At 40.8% G+C, this 10,445-nt stretch overlaps 1 protein-coding gene across 30 annotated transcripts in view; it reads right to left on the bottom strand.

The window, feature by feature from the left end:
* Positions 1 to 1,164: 1,164 nt before the first annotated feature.
* The window catches only part of ELMO1 (engulfment and cell motility 1), a 300,794-nt gene continuing 291,513 nt past the window's right edge, over positions 1,165 to 10,445 (bottom strand). For all 30 annotated transcript variants that reach the window (XM_040682976.2, XM_046923664.1, XM_040682996.2 and 27 more), the window contains 2 exons: positions 6,852 to 6,929; positions 1,165 to 2,499 (listed from right to left, as the gene is read on the bottom strand). In XM_040682976.2, coding sequence (XP_040538910.1) covers positions 2,299 to 2,499; positions 6,852 to 6,929 — 279 coding nt within the window. In that variant the 3' untranslated portion in view covers positions 1,165 to 2,298. The remainder of the gene's footprint in view (positions 2,500 to 6,851; positions 6,930 to 10,445) is intronic.

Below are 10,445 nucleotides of genomic sequence, written 5' to 3'. Positions count from 1 at the left end.
AGTCAAGGAGGTTAATAAAACCACTTGGATTCTCTGTCTTGTCTGGTCTTCAGGAAGCCGGGAGGCATCAGTGTTTGGTAAATGAATGTGTTCTTACCTCTGTCCCCAGCTCCAGGACCACCCCCCCCCCAAATCCCTGTGTCAGGCAGCACCTTGCTTCCACTCATTCATGACCCCCGACTGCCTTTGCTGTATTACAAGACTCCGCAGAATAAAGTAACTCAAACTTCCATTTCCTACACTACACATCCCTGTTCTCATTCATATTGAATTTTCTCTCAGGCTGTAGTCCAAATTAACTTTGTACTCTTTATGTGACCATCCATCACCACCTAAACCAACTTGCACCTCCCAGCAGACCAAGGCATTCATGAAACACTGCAAACACCACTTTGGGAAGGCACCTTCTTTAGGACTCTCCTGCTTGAATAGATACGATGTTCTCCTTGACTCCCATTTCATTGTGCCTGAAGGACATCACTTCTCTTCCCACCTGCTGTAAGGTCAGTTAGGTTGCTTGTCGCAGACAGCCTGATGGACAAAGGCCACCTCAACCAATATCTTCTCTTGTCTGTTTAAACTGGAGCCACTCTCCAGGCTTCTCTGTAGTCCAAGCTCTGATAAAAGCCCCTCTCAGTCTTTTTAAGGCTGGGTCTGAGCAGGAGAGGACCCAACACAAATAAAAATTTGTCTTCAGCTATCAGGGCTGGTGGGTTTCTCCAGATCAAGACTCAGCACTAAGAGAGACTGAACTTGATGGATTTCCCAGAAGAAAAGGAAAAGCAGGGAGAGAATCCATCCTGCAAAGCGCAGTCTTCCCCAGGACCAGTCCTTTGCAGCAAGAAACACTCTTCATAGAGAAAATGGAAGTAGAGGAGCAGTTACTCCAGCAAACACACTAAGGCTGCAGCTTTGAATTGATCATAAGCACGAGTGTGCTTTGATTTCTGATTTCTGAAAGGCTCCTTGCTACAGGAAGGCTCGTGTACCTGCGGCAAGTGAGTATCTCTGGACTAACCTCATCCTCATCACCACAAGCAAACAAGTAAATGAAATCAGGTGCAAATGAGAAAGGTCAGCCTTTCCCCCTCTTCTTTGTACCAAACACTAGAAAACCACTAGAAACCATAGAGAATAAAAGACAGTTTCAGAAGAAAAACAAAGTTCCAAGAATCATCACAACTCAGATTTTTATTCAACAGCAAAGTTGAAGGGAATATTGGTTTTTCCCCTCAGGGCAAGTGTTCCAAATGGAAATTAAGTAAAAATATTGTTCCCCAAAAGTACTCACAATGAAATTAGTTTTCATTAAATATATTTGTCTGGCAAAATAAAAAATAAAATAAAATTAGAACCCGTACAAAAGAAAATCCCTTGCAAATTTGTAACACTGTAGCAATGACAACAATGTAAACCTAAATGTCTGGTAGTTGTAATTAACTTGTGGAAATTACTGTTGAACTTTGGACCAAGAAAATAAAAATCACTCTGAGTAGCAACAAGCCAATTTTAGAGGCAGTTGAGGCTTAGGGAATGCTACAGGGACAGGGCACACTAGTGGCTTCATAAACAGTTTGTGCTAGTGGACTGCTAGTGTAGGGCTATTTGAGAGCTGGGAGGAAAAGAAGTTAAAAGCTGTTGCGGCATCACAGCATATGGTACAGCAAAAACCTGCAGACTTTCCATTCTGAGAGCTGATCAGTTGGGTGGAGGCCAGAGATAAGAGCTGAGATGACAGTGGAAAGAACAATGACAGTGATGAACGGTGAGAGTCCTGGGAAGCAGTTAACTTATTTTTCTTTTTTGTCATTGCATTGGATTCAGTTGTGAGCAAACTCTTGGGAGTATCTGGGGAAATCTTCTGCTTACAGTAGCTGCTGCTTCTCCCTACCTCCCTCCTTCTTCCAGTTAGAGCCTCTGCTCTGACAAGTGGGTGCCAGAGGCATGCGGTTTGGTAGCGTCGTCCTTTAGTTAAGAATGTCTATTCCAGTATTAAAAATGTAAAAAAAGTCCTCGAGAGGGTGCTTCTTAGTGGCAGTCTTTGCCTTAAGCAAGGCCAATGGCCTGCAATTAAAAGTTAATTAAAGCGATGTGGATTTGGATGAGCAATGGGGAAGATGGGAATGGGGAAGGAAAGGATGCAGGGAGCGGGGAAGAATGCAAGTGTTTCTACATCCCTCCCCAAAGCCAAAATCCAAGGTGCACAAGTGGGTTTCTGTTTTTCTCACACACTCTTCTTTTTTTAATATCTCTCCAGTTATAATATCTCCAGTTTCGAAGCAAGTTTCAGTGGCAGCCTCAGTTACAGTCATAAACAAAGTCATAGTTGCTGGGCTCCTTTGGGATAGGTGGAGGAGCATCTGGGATCTGTATATTTTCCAAGTCAAGGAGGCGTAGCTTTATCTCCATGCTGAGCAGCGTATCTAAGTCGTTTCGTGTCAAATCACTCAACATATCTTTCCCAAGGAGGGCGTTCAGCCCATCGGTCCATACACAGTACTGCACAGGGAAAAGAGAAAAATTGTCATTAATAGACTTTCTGGATACAGACTGATCATCTGGTTTGGTCTTCTACGGTTATTGCTCCCTTACAAAGTGACCTAAAATGAGGTTGATTCATTTCACTACCTCATATCACAAAGAAGGCATGTTCCCATAAGCTGCTCAGAAAATAAAGAATACTCTAAAAGTAGGAAGAAATGACAACCTCTAGATGGTTTGACAGTTAGATGTTTGCTCCAAAATTCTTGTAGAATATTCCTCAAAAGTTAAGTGAGAAAGAATGAAACTTCACCCAGGATAAGGGATATTTGGAGATGTCTCCTTCTCCTCCTCCTTTTCCCCAGTACTTACAGAGCACTATTCTCTTACATCAAACTTCTGTTACCAAGACAACTAAATTGTGGACGACCCATTTGTTGAGGCATTCAAGGCCAAGTTGGAAGGGGCTCTGGACAAACAAAACCAGTGGGTGGCAACCCTGCCAATGGCAGGGTTATTGGGAATTGGAATTAGATGACCTTTATGGTCCCCTCTTGCCCATTCTATTCTATTTTTCTATGAAGTTAAATTAGCTGATTTCCAGCTCAAATTCCCCTTGACTCTTTCCGTAAGAAATCCTCTATAAACTACCTAGTTTAATCTATAGCAAAACAAACCACAACAAGGTGGTATCAAGACCTGTGCAGAGATATGCTCTCGTTGACATATCTGTGCCTACTTTACCTCTTCTTTACAGACTACAAAATCATGTATTGTGAAAACTGCGGTGCCAGTCAATGCTGCATCCTTCATGAAAATAATATACCAAGCTACCTGGTGTAATTCTAAATGCTGCAAATGCTGAACTGGTCTCTAAAATCCCCTCTTTACTGTTAGCTTTTTCCTAATAGAAGATGCTATCTTTCTCAATGGCTGACAGCTTGAGACAAACACTGGCTGAATAACCATTTTAAATACATAACAAACCCGTGGGAGATTGGTGATGTACAGTCAACTTCTATCAAAATAAGTCCTCTCCATTTATTACTACAGGCCATTTATTCAACCATGAACAGAAGTACTCAAATGCTATCATCTAAAAATAAAGAGTTCAATCATGAACTTGTGTCCTAGTTTGCAGGAGAAAATTAAATCAACTGTAACTACATTTTTATCTTACAAATACTTCTGCTAGATTTCATGCCAAGAAATGGATTTTAAATTTAGCTGACCATTTGCTACGTGATATTGGCAAATCTAAAGATAGCCACAGTTGACTTCATCCTACAGCAGAAATGAAGATTATTTTAAAGAAAGATGGGGAAAAAGCCCCTTCTTGGGGTATGTTTTCGTCCAGAAAAAGGGCATGTTTTTCAAATAGGACGGTTAACACACTTGAACATCCAAAGTGAAATCTGACCCATTTAATTCAGTACCACAAGAGCACCAGAGCTAGGATTTCACTCAGGGTATTGGTAAGCCAACCTGCAGCTTTAATATGATTAGCTATACAAAAGAGACTTGAGGGTTCAGATCAGCTATGTAGAGAGACATGAGGGTTCAGGCTGTCCTGCTAACAAGTACCAAGGAAACAATTTCCATACTTATTCTAAGCTCTCGAAGTGTGCCACTGAAGACTTCTGAAGCATGCAATTACTGTGGAGAGTATGCAGAATATCAAGAAAAGAAAAAAAAGCTACCCTAGACCTGTAATTATTTTTAAACATACTACAATTTTTTTTTAAAGGACCAACTTGAAATCTTTCTTTGGGAAAATTTTCCCAGCATTCACTTTCAGGAAAGGAATAGAAAGGCAAAGGGCTCTGCTCAAGTTACAGAAGTGCAGAGCATCCATACAACAGATGCAGCACCTGACGTAAATCATCCATCACTTGCTCAGCGAGTATGGCCAGGACTTTCTCTGGGGAGGAATACCAGTGATCCAGAAAGCAGAATTGTGATTCTCTCCTCTTTCAGATATAACTCATTCAGGGCCCACAGAAACTAAATTCTGGCCAGGATTCAAATGAGTGCAATGGCCTGGAAAAGGGGATTCCTCTCTAATCTCCATATTGGCAAGTGGCTCTAATTAAACCACACATTTTGAGCAGAGAGAAATCCTAATGAGAAGGTAGAAAAACAGAGGCATTCATTCAATTGCTTTTTTCTTTTTTATATTCAAAACAGAACAAGAGCCACTGAAAAATTAATTTACTACAGATTCATTTTCATAAAATTCCAGTGAAACCTAATTATAGCCTACTTCATCAGTTTCTCTGTCAAAAACCAAGGATAAGATTAATCCATCTTTTTGCTATGTAGTTGAAACCAGCTATTAGTATTCAAATGAAAAACAAATATGATGAAGTGATCTCTCAGTGCTGAATCCTCTGGCTAGCAGTAAGCTCCAACAGATGGCTAAGGGTATTGCCATACTTAAGTGTGCAAGAAAGAGGTCCAAATCTCAATGACATTGGTTCTGTAATGAGATTTTATTAAAAAAAAACCTTAGGAGTCAAGCAGCAGAGCCAGACAATGAGAAAGACTGCACAGAATCCATCTCTGAAGGTTTTCCAGATCCATCTGGATACAGCCCCAAGCAATCTGGTCTGAGCTCACTGCTGACCTGCTTTGAGCAAGAGGTTAAATTGAGGACTTCCCAAGGTCCCTTACAACTTGTATTATCTTTTCATACCAGTTGTTTTTAGGACACACTAGATTCCCACATTCAAACCTCTCTCTACAGTCACAAGGACTGCAGAAAAAAACTCTCTAAATCTGACCTGAAAGTCTCAGGCACCGACATCATTTCTGGCACTTTACACAAAGCTATCCAAATCTTGAGGTGCCACCTGTGAAATCTCCATAGGTGACAATGTTGCTAAATCAGCATTTTTATCAACAATCACCACAGTTATTGGATGAAGAATCACAAGGTTCACAACAACCTATCTGCCTTTCCTCTGTACATTTGTGCTATTCACTTTAACCATAACTCCTCTGTAATCCATGAAGAAGAACAGAAGGGAGATGCCCTTTTGAAAATGTTCATGTGGGAACTATCAAATAGCAGCAGAGATTGTTGCCTCTGGCCCCTTTTTGAGCATATTATTTTTGCTTCAAAGAAGCTGCATAAGATCAAAAAGAGATATAAATATAATATAGGTGTTTTAACACAATCACTAGTGCATCTCAATGCGACCATCAGCCAGCGTGGTACAGTAGCAGTTTTTGAACATTCAGACTATTAAAATATACTTGTACCCTTAGGCTATATTTGCAATAGAATTAACTGAAAAATCTGTTGACTTTCATGACTCTTTGCTTTTATGAGCTGAAACAGACTAGAATCCAATTTCTGGAGAATTCTTATCAGAAAGCACCTAACATAGGTCCACTTCAGTGGATGAAGACAATCACGTTTGGTTTGGACCAACAGCTTTAATGGCACGTTATGCCTGGGATCCTGCTGCTCGTGGATGAAAATTTACCAGCAATATTTCTCAACTAAATTTTTACTTGAAAATTCCAAGTTCTTCAAGGGAATCACTTGTGATGCTTCCACATAATTACGTAAATAAGTTCCATCATCTCTCAAAAGGCAATGATACTGTCAATTCCTTCTGTTATCAAGTAAGAGAAAGAAGCAGGGAAGAGACCATCACCATGCCTTGCTGTTGTTATTTACATTGTCTTTATACAAAAGTGAGACCAACTGCCAGCCCCTCTTGTATCCACTGATGGAGATGCAAGAGAAAACACTTTCTATAATCACCTGTCATAAATGCTTTCAAGAAGCACAAAATTAAGAAAAAGGGGATATACTGTTCTGGAAAACACATAAAATTGAGACCCTGTGTTTGTATAAGCTCCCTTGATTATACAGGCATGGTCAAGATGAACTGAGGACAGTAGTGATTCATGAACAGTTCGACAGTACAAATCACTGATGTTGAATTAAAGTTCACAAAATTGAATACATAGCAAAGTATTTCAGTCTCTAATGCAGACCAGACAAAGAAAAATCTTTATTGCACCAGGAAATGGTGAGCCAGGTCTGTGGAACTGTGAGGTTTTCCCAAACTCTCTTCTTTCCCTTACTTATAGCTTTCATTTCAGTAGGTCTTAGAAATATTGTCCTGGATTTTGTCCCCCATGGTGCTCTGTGACACACAAATGCAAAACACGCAGTTCAGGATACGCATGAAAACTGCATGTCTTGCTCCCATACTAATCTCTCTGCTTTCAGGTTCATGACACAGGTTCAGATGGATCTGTACTCTGTAATAGGGTGACCATTCCTATGTTCTTAAAAAACTGAGGAACTGAGAGGGCTTCAAAGAAGCTTCTGTGCTCTGAACTTGACTCACCTCATGCTTGTCCGGGGCAATGAAATTCAACTGACCACTTGAGTCATACAATATAGAGAACGCAAGCTCTAGCACTTCCTGAAAAAAAAGACAAACATATGTTAATGTTCCAAAAGAGGCATTCATACATGTAGATCTTTCTTTCCTAGCCCTTACTCCCCCAAACAAATGGGAAAATAAGCTATGGTACTCCCCTGGCCTGGCCAAAGCCACGGCAGTACCAGAACATTGCAAGAGATTGGCACAGCAGGAACCCCAACACAGATGCTTCAGGTAAAATTCACTCACTGGTGACTAGTGCTCACTTACTGAGGACTAAAATCAACAAAACCATAAAAGTGCACTTAGGAGATCTGTGAAATTATTAATTCCCAGAAGATTCCTGTCATTTAGTCTTTACCTGAACCAGAATCAGCAGGTGTAAAGTGAACTATCTGGCTTACTTAGTTGTAAGGACCCACATGAATCCTGGGAGAGGACAACCAATCAACATTTTTCTCCTCAGCATTGAAGCCGTAACTTCAAAGGTGACAAGGTGAATTCATTAAGCACCAGTCTTCCCTAAAGGGCACCTGAGGCTGGGTTCCTGCAGGGAGACCCAACCAATGTGAATAAATAATGAACTTTCGCTGGCCAACAGCGAGCACGCATGGATGTTATCGTGGTTACTGCACATATCACTATAAGTGCTGCTACAACCATTTCCCAACCTGTAAGCTAGCTGATATGTAAATAGTAGCTTTGGGGAAAAAAGACCTGGCTACAATGGGAGAGTGCTGACTCAGAACCACCTTGATCAGTATCATACGTCCTGTTCTTTTTGCCTCTTGGCTTCCTGAGCCTCGTAAAGTTGATTGCCAGCTGACTCTCAGCTGACAACAGGCCCTACACTGCCAGCAGCAATAACAGCACTGCTTCTTCAATTTGCTATACTAAGTTTTAAAATAGGAGTTGACTGCAGGGACTGCAGCATGTGTGTTGGTCTAGACTCCCACCTTCATCTCCTGGTCCAACACATGCACAGATCCTTGGATTTCAGTAACAGTTACTTCATTTTTGAGTTTGTGTGATTAAGAGCGGAGTCTGAACCATAGAAACTTGTAATCATTAAGGATAATCTTGGCTGATCAGAGATCAGGATCTCATGGGAAGTACTGCTGATTTCCCTGAGTATAGTTATTAGGTCCAATTTGCAGTATTGCCAAGCCACAGGAGACAAGTCTGCGCTAAATCCCCAAGGAAGCTGCAGCTACTCCTACTGTTGGTATGCTAAGCAAACAAATCGCTCATGGCTCACATAGCCTTTCTGCGTATTAGGCATATCTCTAAGCCACACCTTATTAAGAGTGATATCCCTTATTAAGGAAACAAATCTACTGCTGCCCACACAAACCTGGCATTATCTCCTCACAGTGTTAGAAATTACTGACATCAGAACATGCCAAGTCATGCAGCTGAGGTTGTGAAAATGAAAGATATCATTGACGAAAGGGCTTGTACTGCTCTCCTATGATGTTCCTGAATTTCATGAAAGTCAACAATTCTATTGGCCTGGTTTTTGACTCTTTGTCCTCTGGAGAATTTCAAGGGATTGAAGATTTTGTTCATTCCAAAAAAAGGAAAAGGAGAGAAAAGCTCTGTCTGACAGACGAACATGAAAGCAAGGCACAGATTTAGCCACTCCTAAGCAGGTAGGCAGAAGGGACTTGATTTAAGGCACCAAGCTTCCTTTTATGTGCAAAGTGAAGTTTGTCAGCCCTAGCTTCAGTTTGGCTTCTTTGTTCGCTGCCCCGGAGACCAACGGCTCAGGAATTACAGCTCCAAGGCTCCAGCATCTCTGCCATCTCATGCACAGCAAACCATCAAGAAAAGTGGAAGCCTAAGGCTGGAGTTGCCATCTGGTCTTCTACATTGATGGAAGTCTCAGTAGTTGGTCTGTCTGACTTGTCAGACACCCACCTGGTTTTGGTCTGTTCCTATCAAGGACAGGTGATTTTGAGGATTCAGCAATTCCTGGAGGAGGACCAGTAGTCTCCACTAGCCATCTGTGATTTTCTCTGCCATCTTCTGTTCTACTTTTCAACTTTTCTCAAAGGCATTTTTACTCCAGCCTTTTCTACCATTTTCTCTTGCTCTCTGATTTTAACTCTTTCCCATTCCTTTGAATCTGTTCCTTCCTTTATTTCTCCCTCACTTCAACCTGCTGAACTCAGTACCATGGCACTCCTAACTTCTTGCCCTCTTGCACGTTTTGGACACCTGCCCTTCCCTAGGTGCTTGTAAGGGGAAACGGTGCTGGGACCCACAATGTGTCTCTCTTTTGAGGCACACCCCTGAAAACAAAGAGACTCTGTATCTGGTTGTTGAACAATTCCTGCTCCTTGGTTTCAGTTCCACAGGGAAAGTTCTTGGTAGCACTATGAGGGGAAGCTTGCTCTTCCATTCCCTAAACTTTCCTCTCTCTCCTGCTACCTGGGCCAACTGGAGAAATCCTATTTAGATAAACAGATATTTGAAGGGTCTGTGGTTGAGTGATCCCATGCAGCTGGAATGACCTCTCTCTACTCTATTACCAATGCTGGTGTCTTTGCAAAGGCTTAGCAAACTTAATAAAGTTTACTTGCCAGACCCAGGAGTTCCTCCTGAGAGAACTATATATATATGCTGTGACAGGGTACTTTTTCAACCAACATGAAATAAAAGGGAAGCTGCAGGATTACAGGGAAGTGAGCAGAATCATTTCTGCAGAATAAATGGGCACCAAGCTTGAAGACTACTGCATCAGCAAATACAGGCTGATAGAATAACAAATACACAGCGATATTTTATCCGAATTATTCTCTTATGCTTTGCTTTGAATGCTGCAAAATGTAGAACATTTAATTTCCTTGAAATTAATTAATATCACTCAAGAATTAGAAAAGAGGACTTTAACTACAATTTAAAAACACAAGTAAGATGAATAACAATGGTCCTATCAAGCAGTTCCAGCTTCATGAACATGCAAATTCCAACTCAGTTTATCTCTTATTTATTTCTAAATGGCCCCACTGGAAGAATAACAGCCATGTGCCGGCAAATTATGAGATGCTGAAGCCTTTGCTAAGGACATTCTGCCAATTCCAGCTATGCTCACAGCAGTGGCATTCTGCCATTCAATTTTTCTTTCAGCCAATGAATAAACATTATAGTGGTTGATATATATATATATATATATATATATCCACCTTATACATACATGCGTACACACACACACACACACTACGCACAAAAAGAATGCACTGGCTGAAAAGTCCTCTTAAAAATATATCACCAATTGTGAAAATTCAGGAAGTAAAAGATTTAATACCCTGAACTCAGACAAATTGTAATCTATGCTTGGCTTTTTCCTCTTCATCTCACTGTCCACTGTTTGGTACTCAGTAAACAGTGATGCGTTATTCCTAGGATCTTGCAATATTAAGTTGTTGTGATGCTGCAGTTTTGTTTGGGAAGACAAATAAATCCCCAAATACTGTGATTCCCAAGGGAAAATAAATAAATAAATAAATAATATAAAATAAAATAAGAAACAACCAAGCAAAACAAAATAAA

Source organism: Gallus gallus, chromosome 2, assembly GCF_016699485.2.
Source record: "Gallus gallus isolate bGalGal1 chromosome 2, bGalGal1.mat.broiler.GRCg7b, whole genome shotgun sequence".
NCBI lineage: Eukaryota > Metazoa > Chordata > Aves > Galliformes > Phasianidae > Gallus > Gallus gallus.
The sequence above is the reverse complement of the archived record's forward strand: the minus strand, read 5'-3'. Positions and strand labels throughout refer to the sequence as shown.